Source organism: Rutilus rutilus (genome assembly GCF_951802725.1).
Source record: "Rutilus rutilus genome assembly, chromosome: 6".
Taxonomy (NCBI): domain Eukaryota; kingdom Metazoa; phylum Chordata; class Actinopteri; order Cypriniformes; family Leuciscidae; genus Rutilus; species Rutilus rutilus.
In genome coordinates, this window is record NC_140214.1 from 9,843,984 (window position 1) to 9,868,365 (window position 24,382).

Below are 24,382 nucleotides of genomic sequence, written 5' to 3' on the forward strand. Positions count from 1 at the left end.
TGCATACAATGAGCACTTTACTATGAGGCCACGGGGGAGGATTTATGAACGGCAGTGAAGAGACGTAGCTGATGCTGGTAGGTCACATGATAATGACAACATGGCGAATGTAGAACATCCAGATTACATTCATTCTACACACATACTATATAGAACATATTTTTTAGAGGTCGTGAAGTAAATACTTATTCGAAACGAGTATACCAAGAGAGTATGTGATTTCTGACACAGCCACAGGGCTTCTAAACCTGAGGAAACCTAATCAGGATGAAATAGAATAGGTGTGTGGGACCAATTAACTAGTGAGGAAACTAACTATAATCAGGCAAACCAGGAACAGATCAAACAGATTGAAAATGGAACTATAATAGGACATAATAGAACATAACCGTTACACTCCGAAAATTCCAGATGAATTTGTTCATAAGAGGAAACAATCAAATTTATAAAACTGCAATTCAAATAATATAAAATATACACTTTGTGCCTTTTTGCTTATGAATTACAGTACATTTTTAACCGTGGGATAAAGGTGAACCCTAACCCTATGTTAAAAACAATGAAGTCACTTGATGAGCAGCTTTCTTTCCATTGCAAAATATTTGTCAGAAATAGGTGATATAAAAAATCAAATATAAATTATTAGATGACAAGCTTAAATAAGGTATGACATACAAAATGTTCAAAAAGTTCTAAAATTACTAAACCTAACATTTTGATTAAAAAAATTAAAGTTAAATGGAAAATATACAAAAAAAACATTAATAAAAATGACAAAAGCACAAAACAAAATTACTAAATCAAACTGAACTATATTAACAATATAAAAACAAACGCTTACTCAAAATGAAGAGTTCAGATGCAAAAGCCTCTAAGTGTCATCTGAAATTTTCTTCTAGAATGATCATTTTTATCAAGCTCGTATATTTAAGTTCAGTAATTTCACTTAAATGATAATTAATAGGTCATTTTCACTGGCTTTTAAGTGAAATTACTGAACTTATATATACAAGCTTGATCAAAATGATCATTTTAGAAGAAAATTTCAGATGGCACTTAGAGGCTTTTGCATCTGAACTCTTCAAATATTAATAAATACAACAATGGTATATAATTGGTATATAATGTCCTTATGAGCGAGTCGTTAAATCATTCACGCAAACATTGTGTTCAGAAACGCCAGTACTGCATGTTGCTATGAGATGCGGAACGGTTTATTTTGCTGTGGCTTCATTGGCGGAGCAAAAATAGACAGTATTGTTTCTAAAATGACTCAATATTTACTTCTTGTTTATTGTTGTGTAAAATCATATCAAGATTATATTATGTATATAATGTTATTATTGGCCCAATTTCCAAAAAGAGAGTTTTGGATTAAAAATGTTCTACTTTAGGGGTACACATAGATGACCTCAAAGCAAACAGACATGAAATAAACCCCCATAAAGGTTTCTGAGCTATAAACTCTGCAGTGCAGTGGCCCTCCAGGACTGTAGCTGAATAGCCCTACTCTGCCTGACAGTCTTAACTGAGTGTAAGTGTGTCATTAAAGTGAGCTTAATCTGAGACTGTCACACTTTGGCGTCCCCTGATGGAAAAACTATTCTGGCACCCTGAGACAAAGATCTCTCTAAACGTCCCCCTGATAATAAGACTCAGTCAGAGATCACCCACTTTATTACGCTCTCGTCCAAATAAAGATTTCTAACAGGAAATTGGTTTAGTCAAACATGCTTTAGCAAGAGCCCTCTGAGGACACAGCTCATTTTTAACGTCTTAGTTTATCCAGATATCATAAGTTAAGAAGTTTTTCCCCTCTAAGAACAGCTGAGAAAGTCACTGATTTAGAAACTCAATTAAATGTGTTCATCGGCGCTGGAGCTGGGGGGGACCATTTAGCCCTTCTGAACTGAATTTAGTTGGCTGATATTAAAATGTGTAAATCTATTAGCTGTTTTTAAGTTATTTTCTTGTATAGACTATAATTTGCTACATTTTAATGGGTAAAGGCACATTTTTTAACCCCACATTAAAAGGATAGTTCACTCAAAAATGAAAACCCTCTTGTCGTTCTAAACCCGTAAGATTTACATTCATCATCTTTTTAATGAAATCTAAAAGCTTTCTGTCCCTCCATTGGCAATCTACGTAACTACCACTTTCAAGCCCCAGAAAGGTACAAGACATCAATAAAGTAATCCATGTGTCTCCAGTGCTTTAACCTGTTATATGAAGTGACAAGAGTGCTTTGTTTTTGCGCAAAAAGTACCACTTTATTAAAATAAAATATTAATTTCCAACGCGCGTTTACGAGAGCACCACGACGCATGTGTGTTGTGTTGATGCAAGACCAGACGTTGTTTTGTGTGCTAGATTATTATTATTTTTTGCGCAAAGCACTCATGTCACTTCATATAACTGAGGTTAAACCACTGGAGTAACATGGATTTCTTGGTAAAACTTTACAATAAGGTCCATTAGTTAACATTAGTTAATGTTTTAACTAACATTAACTAACAATGAGCAATACATTTGTTACAGTATTTATTCATCTTTGTTAATGTTAATTAATAAAAAAATACAGCTTTTCATTTGATTTGAATAATGTATTAGTCAATGTTGAAATTAATATTAACTAAAATTAATAAATGCTGAAGAAGTATTATTCATTCTTATTACATGGCTTGGTTGAATTCCACTTTAGAATGCAGTCTGTTATTTCTTGATAACAGACCGCTGCGAAGTATAACACATCGTTGCCATGAAAAACAGAGCGTTGCTATGGACGCGGAATGACTATTTTCTTTAGCGGAAGCAATAAACTCCTTTTTAAATCAATATTTTGTGTCAAATTATTTATTTATTTTGTAGGTAGCCATGTAATAAGCGGGATAATGTATAGCGAGGCGATTGTTATAGTGAATAACAACCCCTTCAGGCTGATTCAAGACCAGTCCAGTTCAGCCTGTCGGGGTTGTTATTCGCTATAACAACCGCCTCGCTATACATTATCCCTTACTTAGTTCATGTTAACTAAGGTAGTTAACTAATGTTAACCAATTAACCTTATTGTAAAGTGTTACCGATTACTTTAAACGGTTAGTTCACCCAAAAATTAAAATTCTGTCAGTAATTACTCACCCTACCATAAGACTTTCGTTCATCTTCGGAACACAAATTAAGATATTTTTTATTAAATCTGAGAGCTGTCTCACTCCTCCATAGGCTTCTCCGGCTGGTAGTTGCGTAGGCTGTCAATAGAGGGACAGAAATCTCTCAGATTTCATCAAAAAGATCTTCATTTGTGTTTTGAAGCCAGTAAACTTATTACTGTCAATGTTAATTTTACTTAATTTAATAAAGTATATTTTTTACTTTTTATTTCTAATCATATTTTGAAGTTAATTTATTGCCATTATAATATCACAGACGAGAAATACACGGCTTCAGACCCGATCCCCACATCAATCTTGGAGATTTGAATTAGAATGTATACATTTTAAAATGTCATTTACAACAGTAAATGACTGAGAAAAATTTAATATCACCAGTCTTTTTAATATCGCTATTGTACACTGGAATGAAAAAAATTATCAAAAAATATAAATAATAATTATGAATGTCAGAGTTGAATATAAATATAAAGATTTGCATATTAATTTGCTCACATAATTGGCCAGTTCAGGAAGGTTACCTTGTTAATATGGACGTCATAAAGCAGAAAAACAGAAGAAAAAAATAATCTTATCTTAGACTGGTGGACGTACAGTATCATCCTGGTCAACAAGATCCTCATAACCACTGGCCTCAGCATGGCACGTGCACAGAATGAATCTGTCGGTCACTGGCTATGAACATAAGATGTACAGAACCCCTATAATTGATAATATATGTTTTGTGACTCTACATCAAATATGACAGGATTATGTAAGAACAGATTTACATTTTGTCAGCATAACCTTTTCCTTCAGCGCAACTATGTACCTAACCCTCATCTCTCTCTCTCTCTCTCTCCCCCTAACCCCTCAGAATAATCCCAGCTGTCATATGGGATTAGTTGTATTGCAAGTCATTAGCATAAAGAACCAGTGTGAGTCAAAGCAGATCAAGCTGGCTGCTAATCAGAGCTAATAGCTTTATTTTACCCAGCGGTAGCCCTCCTTCCACGGCTAGAATAACACCTCTGACTCATACTGGTGTTTCACCTCATAAACAAAACCTCTGATCTTTGACACATGCTTTCATGCACTGATTATACAGTATGGGTACTTGTCTTTTCATTCCAAAATCTTCTAAAGACATGCTCTAAAACTGTAAAGCGTCTAATAAACATGTCAAGAATGTAACTGAAAAGCCGCAAACATGCATTTAGAAAACCTGCGTTACATTTTTGAATCGCGGTTAAACACTTTGGGCTGATTTTTTCCTGCTTTGTGAACTGCTTAATTCAGTCAAACAGAAACTGAGTCCACGGCTCATTTAATTTGCTAATTTTCTTGTGTAAGCCGTTACAAGTCATGCAATTTATTTTGTCTAATGAATAAGGGTGCAAGTAAATTGACATTACAATACAAAGCTGATAACATGACTGCAAAATAAACCATGCTGAACGCGCCCTTCATAAAATCAGGGATGTACCGGAGTAATTGAATTATAGTTCTGTACCAAAGTATTCTGTTGGGAAATTTGTACTTAAATAGTGTTGAAACTGAATATTTGACTTTTCTCACTCTCCCTCTTGCGCTCTCTCTCTCTTTTTTTTTTTTTTTAAAGGGACAGTTCACCCAAAAAAGAAAATTCATACATAATTTACTCACTGTCATGTTATTCCAATTATGACTTCCTTTCTTCTGTGGAACACAAAAGAAGATATTTTGAAAAATATAAAACAAAACAAAAAGTAAATGGGGTCGAAAGTTGTTTGGATCCCAAAGCTCTTAAAAACATCTTCTTTGTTGTTCAGCAGAAGAAAGAAAGTCATAGGAATTTGGAGCATGAAGGTGAGTAAATGATTACAGAATCTGTCCTCTTATTAATTTTTTTTTTACCTTGCTGAGCAAACAAACCAAAATAAATAAATTTACTGTCCTTTAGTTTGAAATCCAAGTCAAAAGGTATTGGAAATTTATAAACGACTGCTGAGTTTAATAAATTCAAAACAGTTTTCAGGATATACAGCAACAGTCAAAACTTTGGGCTTGGTAAGATTTAGTATTTTTAAAAATAATTAATTTTAGCAAGGATGCATTAAACGTTCTATTTATCAAATAATCCTGAAAAAAGTATCACGGTTTCCACAAAAATATCAATCAGCACAACTGTTTTTAACATCGCTAATAATAATAAAAATGTTTCTTGAGCTTCAAATCAGCATATTAGAATGATTTCTGAAGGATCATGTGACACTGAAAGACTGGAGTAATGATGCTGAAAATTCAGCTTTGCATAACCGTAATAAATTACATTTAAAAATAAAACAAAATAGAAAACAGTTATTTTAAATTGTAATAATATTTCACAATATTAATATTTTTACCATGTTTTTTATCAAATAAATGCAGCCTTGGTGAGCATAAGAGACTTCTTTCAATAACATCACAGTTTATTACATTTGAACAGTGCAAGTTTAGGATATAAGTATTCCAAGTTATAATGTATAAGCAGAAGTACATACAATTCTGCCTTGGTCAAAGAGCCCCTAGAGGTTATTTGAATAATAAAAAAGCATTAAACAGTGACATTTTGCAAAGAACATGCTAAGAATATATGTTGCTGACATGATCAAATCACCAAGTTTGCACGTGTTCATGTGTGTGCAGTAAATTTTGGCACATTCATGACACAGTAATGTTGGCGTATAAAAAAAACTTTTAAGCACCGTGTAAAAATGAGTGATATGTACCTGTAGATCATTTTGGTGTTGGTGCTCACTGAGTCCTTTAAAGAGTACCCATGGATCTGCATAAAACGGCCCAGCTGCTGAAGCTCAAGGGCAGAGCTGGATCTACCTGTCCAGTGAGGACAACCTGCGGTGTGGTGTGAGCTCACTCCTGCCCGCTGTCTCTGGAGGAAGTGGCCTGTGGATCTCTCAGAGCGCTGAGCGCTTCTCTGCCTGGGGAAGGGAATGTCACTGCAAGCTGCCTTGTACAGGTACATTTTGCTGAAAATGCTGTGTTGTCATAAAGATGTGAGAACTTGTGATGTGAGGGCAGTTTTTATATTAGCACTCAGAGCTATCAGTCTGGTTAAACAACTGCGGCCAACTGAGGCCAGTCCAAACAGAGGACGTCACGCATGGAATCGTAATCCTTTAGTACCATCCAGTTATGGGTTTTCTGACCTCGAGGCATTCCAGTGAACAATGGGAGATAGATTTGTAAGTCATCTAAAATCCCCATGTTCTGTGTGACTGTAGTCAGAAAAAAATACCCAAATCTCTGAGCAACCACCCACATACGCTCATACAAAACGAAACACTGAGACACACAGGTGACAGCAACAGCTGGATCTACAACTCAATTACTTCCTTAATTCCAGAAATTAAATTATCTAAACACGTCGGTTTGTGACATTGCATTATTCTTGGTAATTTGTTAATTAGATAACAAAATCAGCTCTTGCATGGGGCCTGGCGCTGTCTGGCATCAGTGCCGACTGCCAGCTCCTTTGGTGGGATAAGCTGGGAAAAGCTTGGCCATATTTATGACATCAGGTCAGATCAGTGGAATGGTATGCATAGAATTTCAGCCAGAACACATATGAGATGGTGTAGCACGGCTCCTGTAACCTCTGTTTCTATTTACTGAAAACCTATTTTACAGAGTTTTTGTTCTATCAGCTCCTCCTCATCCTTCTATGATGCTCAAAAATGCTGACTTGCTATACTGACTATAATTTAACAAGTTTTGTTCTCAGTTCAGACTTGCCAACATAAATTTGTTCCTCAGATCAGACTCGCCTACATAGATTTATTCTCAATTCAGACTCGCATACATTAATTTGTTCTCAGTTCAGACTCGCTTAGATTGATTCTCAATTAACACTCGCCTACATAAATTTGTTCTCAGTTCAGACTCGCCAACATATAGATTTGTTCTCAATTCAGACTCGCCTACGTAGATTTGTTCTCAATTCAGACTCGCCTACGTAGATTTGTTCTCAATTCAGACTCGCCTACGTAGATTTGTTCTCAATTCAGACTCGCCTACGTAGATTTGTTCCCATACTGACTCGACGAAAATAGATTTGTTCTAAATTCAGACTTGCTGACATAGTTCAGTTCTCAGTTCAGTTGATTTGTTCTCAGTGTAAACTCACATAAACAGCTTTGGTCTGAATTCAAAATTACATAAACAGATTTGTTCTGAATTTATGCTTATTCCGATTTGCCTTAAAGTTCAGACCCAGTTTAACAGATTTGAACTCAAAATCAGACAAAATTTTTTTAAATTTAACCAACCTCAAAATCAGAAACACAAGAGCTTCAACAGATCGAAATGTAGACATTTTTCCAATATGGCTGCATTTGTTTGTATATTCATCAGAGCACAAAGCACAAATGTGTTGTCAAATTCAGACTCAAACTGATTTAGTTCAAATTCAGACAGATCCATTCTCAATTAAGACTCACAATGATATAACAGTACTTCAATTCAGGAATGCTGAGAATGGCAGAATAAGAGAGTAAAGGGTTCAGTGAGGGACAGTGAAGGGAAGACTGAGGGACTATGGAAAGACGAGAGTCTCTGAACATTCTTTTGTGAAAAATATGGGGAAAAAATAGCTCTATGACCATAAAAAAAAAGAATACTGCAGAGAGAGAAAATACATGAATGGAATACTGATAGCTTGACAGATTCGCCCTATAACTGCTGCAGGCAACAAATTCAGCTGTGGCAATGACTTAGTAAACCTCCACATACTTCCAGTCACATACACACACAGTCAGCTCTCAAAGAGAAATTATGAGAGAACATTTATTTAATAAAAATTAAACTTTAATAATCTTTAAATTAGGTTAGTCATGTTTTGATAGTCTGATAGTTTCTGTATCCTGGGGGATATAGTGATTTGAGAGGCTGCGGGAAGGGACAGTGAGCGAATGAACCTAATTTATCAGAAAAATATTGAAAAGTGGGTCCCTGAAAATACTCGGGGTCAAGTGACTTGATAAAGATTCTGACATTAACCTGCATGGCCGCATAAAGTGAGAAGACAAATGATGTTATCGTTAAATAAAAGCAATATTTTAAAGAGACAGAATTCTGAATTACTGAACCGTCTGTTTCTCCTTGACATTCATAAGAGGGATTAATCCAACACAACTCTACTGATCACAAACTGGATTCAGGCCTGCAATCATTTTGACAAAGTAAACCAAAAACGCCCTCTAGTGGTTCTACTTATAGTTGTAAACATTCATTCACTGGCCTCTTGAGGATATGTATAACTTTCTTGTTGTTTAGTAGAGATTAATGCATCACAGGTTAATCCATATTTATATACAGACTTATCTAACACTAGAAAACATAGCCAGTTTCTTAATTACACTATCTTAATTAGGTTTAATTAAAACCATAAATAATTCGGAACAACAATTCATACGGAGGAAAGCTCTATTTGAAAGTTTAAAGGGGTGGTTGATTATGATTTCACTTTTTTAACTTTAGTTTGTGTGTAATGTTGCTGTTTGAGAATAAACAACATCTGCAAAATTACAATGCTCAAAGTTCAAAGCAAAGGGAGATATTTGCTTTTAAAGAAATAGCTTTTTAAGGACTACAACAAACGGCTGGTAGGGACTATACAACATTCCTCCCGGGTTAGTGACATCACAAACCCTAAAATTTACATAAACCCCGCCCCCGGAACACGATTTACAGGTTATCAAGACAGAATATGCTAATCAATGACTAGAAGATAACAACACATAAGCTACATAAATTCATCAACTAACCATTCAGAAACGTCCTGTTGCTTCTACATGTTGTCACCTCTTCTTCAGTCTCTCCATCATTGTCTGAATCCGGTTTGAACATAAAAGGCTAAAAGTTTTTGAAATTTTCAGTGCATGTGTGTGTGAGGTAAAAGGACACGAGCTGTTGAAGCTCCGCCCCCTGTGCCGGGAGCAGCAGCTCATTTGCATTTAAAGGAACAAACACAAAACGGTGCGTTTTTGCTCACCCTCAAAAATGGACAATTTTAACATGCTATAAAAAATATCTGTGGGGTATTTTGAGCTAAAACTTCACATACACACTCTGGGGACATCAAAGACTTATTTTACATCTTGTGAAAAGGGTACTATACCACCCCTGTAAAGGTTCAAGTTTGTTTATCGAACTCGCTACAAAATTATATCGCATAGTTATTGAATACACTTGTTGTTTTTAGGTTTTAAAACTTTTTGTTTTAAGTTCCTTTTATAAAACGGTTAGTTCCATTCCTTGATTCTGATTGGTCAATAGCTGTGTTTTATTCACAATAAAACACGGCTATGACCGCTTCACCCAACGGTTCTATATTACTACACAACACCCCTAGCAACCACTCTTAGCAAATTAAATACGTTTGATTGATCTCATTGATATTGTTCATTGAAGCTATAGTAACGTTAGAGTATTGTGAGAGATCGAGTAAGCGAGTGTAACTTACCTGCATTTACAGTATACACATTTTCCTTCATGTTAGTTCTATACGTTATTCATAACATGTCCTTTTAACAGTTCAGGGGTTTTCCCGTGCCCTAGTAATTTGACAGTTGCGTCTTCCTTCTCCGTGATCACGTTTGAGTCCTTTCAATGTAAAAGTCTTCACTACTAACTGACTGACTCACTCATTAAGTCTTTGCCGCCATCTATTGGCGAAATAATGTATGTAACGTTAACTTCTGTTGCTGTTTACGGCCAGGGACTATTTTTTCTAGCGGAAGGAATGCTTTTAGTGATTTTACTTCATGAAAATTGCATAGATACATCTTTTTCGGCTTTAATATTTGTATTGTGTGGTAACCGTTTTATAAAAGTGAGAGTTTGTTTTAATATTTAACATAATGTAATTGGACTTTCTTATATTTTAATTATGTAATTAAAATTATAGCATGCACATGAAAACATAATCTGACATTAATTCTGATTCTTTTAATGAATCACATTTGAATATATCAAAAAGTCACTCACCTGTATTTTATAATGTACAAAAAAAAGTTTTCTAATAGACAAGTAACGTTACCTTATTGCTTACAAATAGTTATTCAGATAATACTTTCAAATGTGTTCTAAAACACAACGATCTCAGTTAAGACTTAACAATTGCCAACTGTAAATTTACTATTGATAATAAATTTACATCGATGATGGTTTTGTGAGTTTTATGCCATAGTTTTATGCCATACTATTTTCATAGAAAAAACAAAGACGCCTAGCAACAGTTGCTACAACAATCCGCGTGCAGTCTCCATGGAAATGCCAGAGAATGTCTAAATGCTCAACTCCAGGCACCCGGAAGAGCAGCAGAGTAACACCTTACAAAAAACTATATAGAAAACTCTAAAAAATACTTCACCTTCTCGTCAAAACTTAGCGAATAATAAAGATGGAGGGTCTTGCGTCCGTGCATAATCTCCAGGCTCTGTCCGCCCTGCTCTCTCCAAACAATGAAGATGAGGAAGAAGATCTCCAGGTCTGAGCTTCTTACAAATCCAGTTTTACATTGTAGGTTTGGGTTAAGGATAAGTCGCTGAACAATTATCCTGTTTTTTCAGAAAGTGAAGCCCATAGCAAACCTGGGCCCGGGACATATCGGTTCTCCTGCTGCATCTTCGGGGGATAAACACAAAGAGGGTATATTAGGTTATTATTCTTATTATTTTAAAATTGCGTGTGTGTAACACAAAATTAAAGTTTGATAGAAGTCTCTAATGCTTATCAAGCCTGCAGTTATTTGATTAAAAATACAGAAAAAAACTGTAATATTGTGAAATATTATTACAATTTAAAATAATATTCTATTTTAATATGCTTTAAAATATAATTTATTTCTGTGATGCAAAGCTGCTTTTTCCTCAGCATCATTACTCCAGTCTTCAGTGTGACATGATCCTTCAGAAATCATTCTAATATGCTGATTTATTATCCGTGTTAGAAACAGTTTTGCTACTTAATATTTTATTATAACCTGTGATACGTTTTTCAGGATTCTTTGATGAATAAAAAGTTGTACAATATACTCTACCATTCAAAAGTTTGTGGTCAGACTCAGTAGCCTAATTTTTTTTCCTTCTTTTTTTGAAAGAAATACTTTTATGCAGCAAGGATGTGTTAAATTGATAAAAAGTGATAATAAAGATTTATATTGTTAGAAAAGATTTCTATTTCGAATAAATGCTGTTCTTTTTTACTTTTTATTCATCAACAGAGGTGGACAAAGTACACAACTTCCCTACTTGAGTGAAAGTACAGATACTACTGGTCAAATATTACTCCGTTACAATTAAAAGTTGTAAAGACCTAAGTAAAAGCACAGAAGTACTTGTTTTTAAAAGTACTTAAGTATCAAAAGTAAATGTCAATGCATTGTTTTATTATTGTTGCATTGTTGTGTGTAATACTTACAGTAGCTTATGCCTCTGAATATATGCCTGCCCTCCTATCAATATCACATGTATTTCTAGAGCACAGTTCCAGTAGTGGGATTGAATGTGAGATTGAATAAGTCACTCAATAACGTCCACAATGGTTTCGGACACCCAAATGGCTGTTCCCTCAGATATGGCCCTATTTAAAGTTTTTTTACTTTTAGTATGAATATATTAGCTTTACTGTTATCTATAAGCTAGTGTGCTCCAAAACAACAACAAAATTCGCATTTAGAAGACCAAACCCAACGTTGAAAATGAAAATCAGGTTGATGTCAGAATCCAACGTCAGATTGACATTAATCTCCAACGTTGGACAGACGTATCGTGGTTGAAAATGAAAATTGGGTTGACGTCAGAAACCAACATCAGTCGAGTTCAGACGTCAACCCGACTTTCATTTCCAACCAAAATGCAACCAAAACCCCCCCTGACTGACATAACTACTTTCTACTCGAGGACCTTGACAGAAATGTAGTGGAGTAAAAAGTATGATATTTGTCTTTCAAATGTAGTGAAGTTAAAGTAAGAAATTTACAGAAAAAACAATACTCAAGCAAAGTACAGACACTCAAGAAGTGTACTTAAGTACAGTACTCAAGTAAATGTACTTTGTTACTGTCCACCTCTGTTCATCAATGAATCCTGAAAAAAGTATCACACGTGTGCCAAAATAATAGTACGCACCACAACTGTCTCCAACATTGATCATAACTGAGTATCAAATCAGCATATTCGTTTTCTAAAGGATCATGTGACACTGACGACTGGAGTAATGGCTGATGTATATTCAGCTTTGCATCACAGATATATTATATATTATATTTTAAAGTTTTTGATCAAACAAATGCAGGCTTGATGAGCAAAATAGACTTCTTTCAAAAACATTAAAAAATATTGACCGGTAGTGTATGTATGTGTGTGTTTTATTATTTTAAAATAATATCATTTTATAATAATAAATATAATTGACTAACTAATTTGAAATTGTTAAACATTACGTCACGTTTTGCTATTTTCATGCTGCTTATGGGTTCACTTGTGAGAACACAAAAGCATCCTTCTATATGGTTCTGTCTCTCTTCCCTCTAGGTAGCAGTGCCTATGTGAAGAAGAACAGCAAAGGCATCTGGGATGACGATGAAGTGACCGAGGGGGCGCATTTTGATGACCTCACCGATCCACGGCCACAGCCAGAGTAAGAGAAAATACATGCATGTCAAAATCACTTGAGCTGTAAGTGAGCAGGTCTCTCACTGTGCATGTGTGTTTGTATGTTTAGGTACGAGATTGTGCTGAAACAGTCTGTTGGGACTGAAGATTTGTTTCTTGGCTTGAGCAGAAAGGACCCCTCATCCATGTGTTGTGACAGCATGCTGGTACTGCTCAATCCTCACTCATTAAATCTTACACATTACTTAAAGGGATAGTTCGGCCAAAAATGATATTTAACCCATGATTTACTCACCCTCAAGCCGTTCGAGATGCGTATGTCAATCTTTTTTCAGACGAACACATTTTCAGTTATTTTAGAAAATGTCTTAGATCTTTCAGTGGTTATAATGTGAAGCTATGGGGTCCACTCCTTCAAGTCCCAAAAATGTGCATGCATCCTTCACAAAAGCAATCCATCCGGCTCCAGGGGGATAAACGAAGGCCTTCCGAGGGTAATCCGTGCGGTTTTGTCATAAAAATATACATATTTAAAACTTTATAAATGAAAATAACTGGCTTCCGGTAGCGGTCGACGCGCGTTCACGGAGATGGATGCTGGCGTATGACGTAGGACGTAGCGCCGTGACGTAGAACGAACGTAGAGTTTTGTTTTGCTCTGCTCTCTGGCTGCGCTATCACGTTCGTTCTACGTCATGACGCTTCCTACGCTACGTCCTACGTCAGCATCCATCTCCGTGAACGCGCGTTGACCGCTACCGGAAGCCAGTTATTTTCATTTATAAAGTTTTAAATATGTATATTTTTATGACAAAACCGCACGGATTACCCTCAGAAGGCCTTCGTTTATCCCCCTGGAGCCGGATGGATTACTTTTGTGAAGGATGCATGCACATTTTTGGGACTTGAAGGAGTGGACCCCATAGCTTCACACTATAACCACTGAAAGATCTAAGACATTTTCTAAAATAACTGAAAATGTGTTCGTCTGAAAAAAGATTGACATATGCATCTCGAACGGCTTTAGGGTGAGTAAATCATGGGTTAAATATCATTTTTGGTCTAACTATCCCTTTAACAGCATCTTTGCTGGGGTCATTAAATACATTATAAAGGGGTTAGTTCACCCCAAAAAAATCATTCAGTCATTAATTACTCACACTCATGCCATTCCAAATCTGTAAGACTTTGGAGAGCTTTCAGTTCCTCCACAGACAGTTTCGAACTACCACTTTTAACTTTAACTTCATTTTAACTTTAAAAAGTTCATAAAGAGATCCATTATCCAAAATAATTCATATGAATTGAGCAGTTTAGACCACATTTTCTGAAGAGACAATCGCTTTTTATGAAGAACAGACTGAATCTACGTAGGCTTTTATTCACATGTAAACATTCATCAGCTCACACATCAGTTGTGATAAACAGAAGTTCAAGCATGTTCGCTTGACGTCTTGCGTTACGCTGCACATTTGAGCTGAATAGCAGAGCAGATAGCAAAGGCGGATTGGAGTAAAAACATTTGTCTGTCCTCAAATGACTGAGCTGTATCTCTTTATTTTAAAAATTGTATTATCAATGTAATCTCACAAAAGTTTCTCTCTCTCTCTCTCTCTCTCTCTCTCTCTCTCTCTCTCTCTCTCTCTCTCTCTCTCTCTCTCTCTCTCTCTCTCTCTCTCTCTCTCTCCCTCTCTCTCTCTCTCTCTCTCTATCATGCAAGGTGAGAGTTAAACTGCCTGATACAAAAGCATCTGATTTGGTGCTGGATGTGAGGGAGACGTTTCTTGACCTCAGAACTCCAAAGTAGTGAGTAAAATATTAACTAAAATATTTTACTTTTTCCATCAACAGTAGTATTCACTAGATACATGTGCATCTTCTTTGTTTCAGTAAGTTGGGCCTTCACTTGCCTCACCCAGTCCACAAACATGAGGGGAATGCCAGATTCATCATGGAGAGGGAAGAACTGGAGATCACACTGCCCATGAACAGACCAATGGACTGCATCAACCTGACCTGAGAGAGACAGAGAGAGTGACTGAACCACGAGAAGAGACACTTCAGCAGTGTCGACAACATCTATACAGATACAGTTCTACAGCCTTTCATTGACAGTCTTGGATCCAACCCGGAAACACAACCTATGAATATGTCCCAATAATCCAATTCACTTCGGTCAATGCCTTCCCATAACCCAATTCACTTATCAGCAGGTTTATTAGCTTTAGAACAAGGAAATAAACATTCTGATAAAATGTTTCCAAATCAGCAGCTTAAATAAAGTGGAAAGGAACAGGTGCCTGTGTAAGAAGTCCCTTTTTATGATCATAAATATCAAATACCAAATTGCTTACTTATTAAAAATATTTTGTATAAATATTTTTGTTCAAATAAATTGCTCCATATATATAAAAAAAGCCTTTTAACCCTGAAAGCAGCCCTGACTAAATAATAAGACGTGCCTGCTAAAAATCTCAACAAATGTCCTCGATCATATTCTTGTAATACTCAGCCTAATAAACATATAATTGCCTTTCCTATTTATTTATTTATTTATTTATTTATTTTATTTTCCTTAAATTTGGCATGCATGCATTTTTGAAAAGACACGTCTCTTGTGTAATGTAGTGATCTTTGAAATGGTTGTAAGTGACAGGAGGAACAGCATGTCGCGCGCGGGTGCTCAGGGGTATCATGCAATACACCCCCCGAGCGCACGGAAGCGCACAAGCGTTGCCACAGCAGCGGACGTACCCGTGTGACGTAGGCGGGCTCCGTCCACACACACACACACACACACACACTCCGGTAGCACAACAATACAAGCTTTCGCCGCTCCCCCTCTTTACGCCTCGCTCTCGGTATGGCGGACGGCGAGCGGTCCCCGTTGCTCTCGGATCTCGGTGATGGAGCTCTCGGCAGTGGGAACGGCGGGGTGTCTCCCGGAGCAGCTCCACATGGTGCTCCGAACAAACCGCAGAGTGAGTAGCGAGCACGGCGCGTTTCTGCGCTGTCACGGGCCCGCGCGCGCACACATACACACACCTACACCTGTGCATTTACTACGATTTAGGTTAGATACAGGCTGTGCGCTGTTATTCTTGTCTTTGTACGTTGGTGGCATGGAGGTAGTACGTTACCCGAACGGATGATTTTCTGGCGGATCGCAGTTGGGAGGCAGATAAATTGTGAGCGCGTATGTGCACGCGCGCGGATACTGTAGCTGATACATACAGCTGCTAAGCATAATAATGCAGTTGGAAACGATACACCTGCGTTGGGTGGATGGTATTATTTTGTCAAACAAATCTATGTTGAATTGATCCTTGCATACTTTTGTCATCCATCTCGGAGGCTTATAAGCCTCTAATGAATGAGCATCACTGTTGGCTTGTTCGGGTCTGTTTACTGTTCTGGTATTGGCCTTTCCGAGACGAAATATAACAAGGTAATATTGTCTAAAACTAGACATATGGCTGGGGACGGCTGTACAAAGGTTTTCATTATCCACATTTACCGGCGAGTCGGCGTCTCTGCATTACACATTTACAGTAATCTGTTGTATCCGCGAACTCCAGCTACACCCGAACACACATGATTGGCACATCTTTGGGCCATTCAGAAAGCCTGAAAATATTGGCTGAGGAGACCCAAACCAATCATTGCACAGAGTGGGCGGTACCAATAGAAAGTTACTAAAGGGCGTGCTGAGGATGGTGGTGTGTTGATATGGTGATACTGGAAACATTTTATGAAAACAATACATGTTTTATCACAAACGGTTGTTTCACTATATTACTTAGGCCATAGAGGCAGTGGTTGATGACTTTTGATTTTGGGAGTATTTCAAAGAGTAAGAACTCCTAAATATCCTCACAAATGGGTTTTCACCATGTTTCACTGTATTTGTGAGAATTATTTATTCCTTTTTTTTATTTTTTAAGATTTGGCCCTCACAAGGATAGGCAAATATGTAGGCTACATGCTTCTCTAGTAATGAGGCACATTCCAGCAGTCTCTTTACAAAGCTCCTTTCAGCAGATCTCGAGACCAAATCTGATTTTCTTGTTAATCCTTAATGGCCTGGGCGACAAATAACTGCTTCACTTTGTGTTTCAGTGTTTAGTTTAAACTTTGTGAGGTAAATGAAACTTTAGCCGTTTACTCAATTTCATGAGCCAATATTTTCAGTGTCTATGTTGAACTGATGACACTGTTATCCAGACATTACAGGTATACTGTATGAATGAAACATTTCAAGCATTAAGTCTCAATGAAACTGAAGTAGTGACATATTTTCTTCAGTATTGTGACACATCCAAGTCTAATGGATGTGCAGACTGGAATGACAATCTCTCCCTTTTTAGGTTTTCCTCCGTTTCCGAGCTCGACTCAGCCACCCATGTTGCTGGGCGAGAACCCTCCACCGTATTCCCCCCTGACGTCTCCAGAAAGTGGCAGTGCCCCAGTCATCAGCTGTAGGGTGTGCCAGTCGCTCATCAGCGTTGAGGGCAAAATCCACCAACATGTGGTCAAGTGTGGAGTCTGCAATGAAGCTACTGTGAGTTGGGATAGAGCACATGCACACTTAAAACATGCTTTAAAAATGTATTTATTTGGCATTATAGCATATCAACTTTTGCACAATTGTAAAATTCTGAAGTTTTGCCTCAAAATATGTGTTTATTGGTTTAGTTAGTTTGCATCCTACTACAGTTATTGATTCAATTCAAAATGCCGTTATTGTCATGACTGTAAACAATACAGTTTTATTAGAGCCAATACTATGTACAGATTGAGTAGTTGGTTAATAGACTAATGTAATAGGTCTGATGGTTTTGGGGCTTCTGTCAGTAAATATTGATACACTACCATTCAAAAGTTCATGTTTTTAAATCTCTTCTGCTCACCAAGGCTACATTTATTTGATCAAAATACAGTAAAAGCAATAATGTGAAATATTATTACAATTCAAAATAACTGTTTTCTATTTTAGAATTATTTGATGAATTTAAAGAACAGCATTTATTTGAAATAGATTTTATTTAATTTTTTGTAAAAAAAAAAAAAAAAAAGCAAAAGTCTTTGTCACTCTTGATCAATTTTATGCATATTTTCTGAATAAAAGTATACATTTCTTAAAATCTTACTGACCCAAAACTTACATGCGGTAGTGCATATGTAATGAATTATTATGCATTACATGTAATGAATTTGATTAAAAAAATTTAATCTATTGACAGCCCCAAAACTTAAAGGTGCGCTATCTAATTTTTTTGTTTAAAATGTACAACATTTATATGAGCGAGTACATCATTAATCCACCTTCCAAACCGTGTTTTTGTCTTATCCTGATTCACTACGGTACACCTATAATAAGTGTTTAAGTTTGGACTATTTTAGACCGAGCGGGATGACGACCGTTGCGAAATAACCCAGTGTATGCTTGACTCGTCATATACACAAACCGAGAGAAGTAGCTCCGGCTTCAATATTTGTCTGCAAGACGCATAAAGTTTTGTTTATTAAAGGCAGGGTAGGCGGTTTGTTCCAGAAACAATATTTGTTATGCTGGTTGAAAGTCTCTTCACCTCCTGATAGCAATCACTAAGTTAAGTGGTCTAAATTAATTTATATACATCTGTGGAAGGCGAAGCTCCATAAAATGTTCGTCCAATCATTGGATTCGGTCTAAATGCAATGATACGATGTCCTACCTGCCTATCATTGTGTGTATTTTCATACCTCTACACCCTGCTCACACAGACATCACGCGTCTTCAGCGCGTTTCATGTTATGCAGAGTTAGACAGAAGTGAACTGAGCACCGAAACCGAAACAGCAGCCACCTTTTTCAGTTCCTCCTGAACCAAAACAACAAGCTTAGGCTGCGTTCACGCCGTAACTACTGTCATTTGTAAGAGATGGAAACCTGTGACGTTATACTCAGATTGGTTTGTGACTCGAATTTATGTGTTTCTATTGCAACACTGTCAACGCCTAAATGAATCTGCAGCAGTCAGGTGGTACAAGTTGTTTACGTTCATTATTATTGTAATGTTATGTGCTTTGAGACATGAGGTAGTTTAATGCCGTCTCTCGTGAAGATTTTGTTTGCTCCCTGCTGCTGTACGCGCTCATGTGTTTCGTTCGGAGGCGGGGTTTTGGAGACGCTCTGAAGGGAGGGTGGGATCTTATGCTTTCGCCGCTATTGGTAGCCACTCCGAAAATTGCTTAAAGTGTAACTTTTAAAAGCAGGTGAACATCTTTGGGTAACCAAAATTAACTCTCTTTTCTCTCGCTCTCTTCCTTTCTATTCTTTTCATTAACCTTCATTCTCTCCAGCCCATAAAGAACGCCCCTGCAGGGAAGAAATATGTGCGGTGTCCTTGTAACTGTCTTCTCATCTGCAAGGTCACATCCCAAAGGATCGCCTGCCCTCGGCCTTATTGGTAAGGAGGAGACAAAGTTAAATTTAAAACAAGTGAAATGTTTGACTCTAATAAACTTCTTGTGTGTATGTGGAGAAAAATGAAATGTTTTTGTCTCCTTGTCTGTGGACTAGTAAGAGGATCATAAATTTGGGGCCAGTCCATCCAGGCCCAGCCAGTCCAGAACCACAACCTGCTGGAGCTAGAGTTTCCTGCGGACACTGCAGCAACACTTTCCTGGTACATACACTCACAATACAGCAACATCATTACGGACACACAGTGTATCATTATCATTGACATCATGACCGAATCAATCGGCTCAGGTTCAGCGTCAAGTTAAAGTGGAAGATCAGATGGCTGTTTATTCGTGTTTTATTTATGCAACTGCCTCACAGTAGCTTCTCAACAACTTTCTCAACATTTCAGTGGACCGAGTTTACTGACAGGACACTGGCTCGATGCCCCCATTGCAGAAAAGTGTGAGTGTTTCCCAACCGACATTCACAAAACAATTTGCACATGCCAAATAAATTTCATTAGATCATAAATAAGTCAACATTTAAAGTCTGTCTCTCTCTGTCAGCTCCCAGTACACAGCTTTAGCTTCTGAAAAGCATTACTGCCTTTAACTGGCTGTCATTTTTTTCAATGTTGATAAATGTCCCATAAAATTTTAACATCCTGTCTGATCTTAGACAACTATAAGTAAGCTATTAAAGGGATAGTTCACTTTGAAATTTATTTTTGATATGTTTTAGCTTACCTCAAGGGCATCCAAGATGTAGGTGTCTTTGTTTCCGCAGTAGTTTAAATTTTGATATTTTTAGGTCAAACCGTTCTTGTCTGTCAGTCATATAATGCAGGTCGATGGTCACTGTCTCAAAACACAAGCACAGAGTCAAAGTTAAAACAATTCCCCATCGTCCAAATGAAACAATTCCCCATCATAAGTACACATTGATGGCCTAAGACACGAAACGAGCGGTTTGTGTGAGAAAACGAACAGTATTTATATCATTGTTATCTCTTGAACACAGCACACGTCCCAAATGATCTGACGGCGCGGGCGGGTATAGATATATACATAGATGTCGCCTTGGCTACGGTTTCGTTCCAATGAACTGCAGTAGCGAAGGCGACATCTAGTGTATACATATATACCCGCCCGCGGGCGGGTATAGATATATACACTAGATGTCGCTTGGCTACGGTTTTGTTCCAATGAACTGCAGTAGCCAAGGCGACATCTATGTATATATCTATACCCGCCCGCGCCGTCAGATCATTTGGACGTGTGCTGTGTTCAAGAGATAACAATGATATAAATACTGTTCGTTTTCTCACACAAACCGCTCGTTTCGTGTCTTAGGCCATCAATGTGTACTTATGATGGGGAATTGTTTCATTTGGACGAAGGGGAATTGTTTTAATTTGGACTCTGTGCTTGTGTTTTGAGACAGTGACCATCGACCTGCATTATATGACTGACAGACAAGAACGGTTTGACCTAAAAATATCAAAATTGAAACTACTGCGGAAACAAAGACACCTATATCTTGGATGCCCTTAAGGTAAGCTAAAACATGTCAAAAATTAATTTCAAAGTGAACTATCGCTTTAATTGTCTGTAGAGTTATTAAAACAGTGCTCTGTTTGTTTGAGCACACAGACACAACAACATTTGCTTAGCCAATGGCATGAGTTTGGGGCGGGACTAACTGTTTGTCTGATCAATGACAGATAGGGGGAGTGTTTAGGAAAGCTGTTCTATTACAATCATTATTTTTGGAATTCTGAATGTACTGATGCTAGTGGCGCAGAAATTACACTCTTTGCCTTTTAATAGTTTTGCATGTTCAATGCCATTACCCCCCCTGCTGTTCTTCTCATTGGTCTCTTCCTCATCTCCACCAGATCTTCGATTGGCCAGCGATATCCGAGGAGGCGGAGTCTGTGGTGTTACCTGCTGTGCTTGCTATTTAGCATCTCAGCTGCTGGTCTGATTGTGAGTGTGCATCATAGTGTTATTAATTCTAGACTATATTTTGGATTTTCTTTTTCAGAGTGTCTATTTAAATTGCCGACTGTATAATTAGCATATTACTTATTGTGAACCATTTCTTTAATATGTTTTGTGATCACAAACGTCACAAATTCATGAATTAGCATCAGTTTTCATAATAAATATTAATAAATTTTTCCAATAAAGTTAAAATCGCTAACATTAAAAATACAAAAACTCATTTGTTAACATTTATGTATTGTTATCTAATATGAACTAACTGAGCAATATTGTTTACAATGTTTAATAATCTTTGTAAATGTTTGTTAATAAATATACACTTGTTCGTTTGTTCATATTAGTTCACGTTGCATTAACTAATGTTAACAAACACAACTTTTAATCTTCAAAAATATATTAGTAAATGTTGACATTTAGTCTAATAAATGCTGAAAACTATTGTTCAGTGTTAGTTAATGATCATATAAAGTGTAAAGTTTTTTTTTATGCTCACCAAGGCTGCATTTGTTTGATAAAAATTACAGTAATATTGTGAAATTTTTTTAATTAAAGGTCTATTTTAAAATATATTATATTATATTTATATTAAAAACTATTTTAATTAAAGGTATAATGGAGGATTTTTTACTTCCGGGTGGATCACCTATACTATTGGTCCTCCTAATTGTCAATCATTCTGGTGAATCAATCAAACTTATTAAAAAAGTGGAGAGGTAGTCTTATCTAAAATTTGGAAAGATCTTCCACTATACCTTTAAACGTAGTTTCCTATGATGGCAAAGCTGAATTTTCAGCATCATTACTCCAGTCTTCAGTGTCACATGATCCTTCAGAAATCATTCTAATATGCTGATTTGCAAGAAACACTACTTACTATCATCAATGTTGAAAACAGTTTGACTGCTTGATAATTTTGCAAAGTTCAAAATAAGAGGATTTATTTGAAATAGAAATCATAGTGAATAAACTTTTGAACGACATGTAAATCAACATGATACAGTTTGAATCTTTTACCAATTGTGAGACCTGTCAAAATTGTAATTGTCTGTGTTTGTCTCCAGGCAGGGACGTGGTCCCAGGCGCGTGTGTATGGGGGCATTTATGCGTCCTGGGCAGCGGCGTTGTTGCTGGTGGTGTTGACGCTGGCCAGAGCACTTTACTGGAGCTGCATGAGGGTCAGCCAACCTCTCCACAACCTCACATAGAGAGAGAGAAAGACAGCAAGAGAGGGGGCTGCGATTAAGGGTGGTGGGAAAAAAATAAAGTCCACAGGAAAAGAGCTAGAGAGAATCATGGTTAACTCTTAAAGCTTGATTGTGATGGCTGTAATGAAGGGTCAAAGTAAAATCCAGGCTTGAGAAACACATGAAAAAATGCTACTATGGCAAAGAAGATTAGTGTTTTAAAGTAATTTTTATTCGGACGCTTTCTCTGGATGTGTTTTCATCCGTGAATATGAACGGACTTGTTACTCATGGTTACGTGCAAACATGCAGTTATGATTCCAAATGCTCCTTCAGTTTTAACCCATTACACTCATGTAAAGAATATGTAAACACACACACACGCAACTCTCTATGTACATCTTAAATTAACTACGCTACAATACACAAACGACACCAATTCAAACATTGACCGCAACATTACCTGCCTCTCTAGTGTCCAAATAAGCTCTGAAGCCTTATAAAGAGAGGAAGTACAGGTTCATCTCCACTAGATGGTGTTCCAAAACCACATAAACACTGGTGTTTTGTCTCATTGCCTGAATCTCTGTGCAAACACTGCTAATCCAAATCATTTGGGCGACACGATTAACAAACGCGCAGAACGTTTCTGTAACTGATTTTTCACAGACACTTAAAGTGTAAATGCGCTCAAACACATCTCTTTATCTTTAGTTGTGAATGTTAAAAACAGTATTTTTTTATAATTGTGAATTTTGTTTGTAAATATTTGTTGTTTATTTCATGAATGACTGAGCAGTTGCAATGTAGCTCTAACACGCTGTGATTCCTTTGTTTATGTTTTTATTTAATTTGCAAAATCACTACTGGAAAAAAAAAAAAAAAATCACTACTGATGTTTTGACTGGAACAAATAATGAGATAACCAATGTACAGCCACACACACACCTTCGGGGAGCAGAAAAAAAAAGTCATATCTTCTGTTGAAGGTCTGCTGTGCTTCATGGACTTTGTTATCAAAAGGGTCATTTACCTTTCTTCTCATGTTCATGTGAAGTTAATCGTCATGTTCAGGTACTGTAAGTTTGATTATGTTTGAACCATGATTAAATGATACTAATGAGATTAATCAGCCACTAGATTTGGATTCTAGACTCCAAGATCTTTTTTTTTTTTCCTTTTTTTTTTTCTCTTTGTCATAATTCAGAGTCTGGGTAAGAACACAATTGAGATGTTCAGAGCATTGAATTCTTGTTGCTGGTCACCAATGTTCTTGCATTATATTCCTCATAAATATGCTAAGTACATCTAAATATGGTCCTAACTGCAGATCTGGAATTCAGAATCTGTATTCTGTCCATGAGAGAAAAATGTGAGGTCTGGACATCTGGAATCCCAAACATGAAGTCAGGATGTTATTTATAAAGAGCAGAAGGCCAATGATGGAGGTCTCCTCTGAATTTGTTTACACGTGAGATTAAGATTACACATGATTAAAAAGATGATGCAGTTATAAAACGGTGAAAACGCTTGGGTCCTGTCTCATTTTTTATAAAGGTCTGTGTGTGTGTGATTCACTTGCAGCAGTTGTTTTGGCACTTTTCCTCTCAATGTCCCTGGCTATTTGTCTCTTGTTTCGGGCGGATATATTATTTTCCTCGACATAGACTGATAGAGGCATGGGAAACATACAGAAACCTTTTAGAAACCACAACTCCCCTGAGCTGGGCAGAGAGAGAGATTTGTCAGCATTAATGGAAGAGAAAGAGCAGAGATCTGGGGACACGCACAGATAGAGAGAGGTTTCAGTCTTCTGGATGCGAGTCAGAGAGTGACCACAAAAAAGTCTGCAAGCAGAGACCAGAGAATTCATAACACACACACACACACACAGTCTGTCCCCTTCTCTCGCTCTCAAATCTAACTCACTCCAA

At 36.9% G+C, this 24,382-nt stretch overlaps 3 protein-coding genes across 3 annotated transcripts in view; 2 read left to right on the plus strand and 1 right to left on the minus strand.

Moving 5' to 3' along the window:
• kcnab1b (potassium voltage-gated channel subfamily A regulatory beta subunit 1b) overlaps nucleotides 1-6,194 on the minus strand; it is a 50,001-nt gene extending 43,807 nt beyond the window's left edge. The window contains exon 1 of the mRNA XM_084412560.1: nucleotides 5,903-6,194. Coding sequence (XP_084268686.1) covers nucleotides 5,903-6,156 — 254 coding nt within the window. The 5' untranslated portion in view covers nucleotides 6,157-6,194. The remainder of the gene's footprint in view (nucleotides 1-5,902) is intronic.
• Nucleotides 6,195-10,485: 4,291 nt separating this feature from the next.
• On the plus strand, nucleotides 10,486-14,957 carry dnaaf6 (dynein axonemal assembly factor 6). The gene is made up of 6 exons (XM_084412561.1): nucleotides 10,486-10,680; nucleotides 10,763-10,841; nucleotides 12,728-12,833; nucleotides 12,918-13,014; nucleotides 14,529-14,614; nucleotides 14,699-14,957. The coding sequence occupies exons 1-6, from the start codon at nucleotides 10,594-10,596 to the stop codon at nucleotides 14,826-14,828; spliced, it is 585 nt and encodes a 194-aa protein (XP_084268687.1). The 5' UTR covers nucleotides 10,486-10,593; the 3' UTR covers nucleotides 14,829-14,957.
• Nucleotides 14,958-15,526: 569 nt separating this feature from the next.
• On the plus strand, nucleotides 15,527-23,577 carry pip4p1a (phosphatidylinositol-4,5-bisphosphate 4-phosphatase 1a). Its single transcript, XM_084412586.1, has 7 exons — nucleotides 15,527-15,789; nucleotides 17,176-17,369; nucleotides 19,153-19,259; nucleotides 19,373-19,478; nucleotides 19,668-19,720; nucleotides 21,156-21,246; nucleotides 22,326-23,577. The coding sequence occupies exons 1-7, from the start codon at nucleotides 15,672-15,674 to the stop codon at nucleotides 22,467-22,469; spliced, it is 813 nt and encodes a 270-aa protein (XP_084268712.1). The 5' UTR covers nucleotides 15,527-15,671; the 3' UTR covers nucleotides 22,470-23,577.
• Nucleotides 23,578-24,382: the final 805 nt, after the last annotated feature.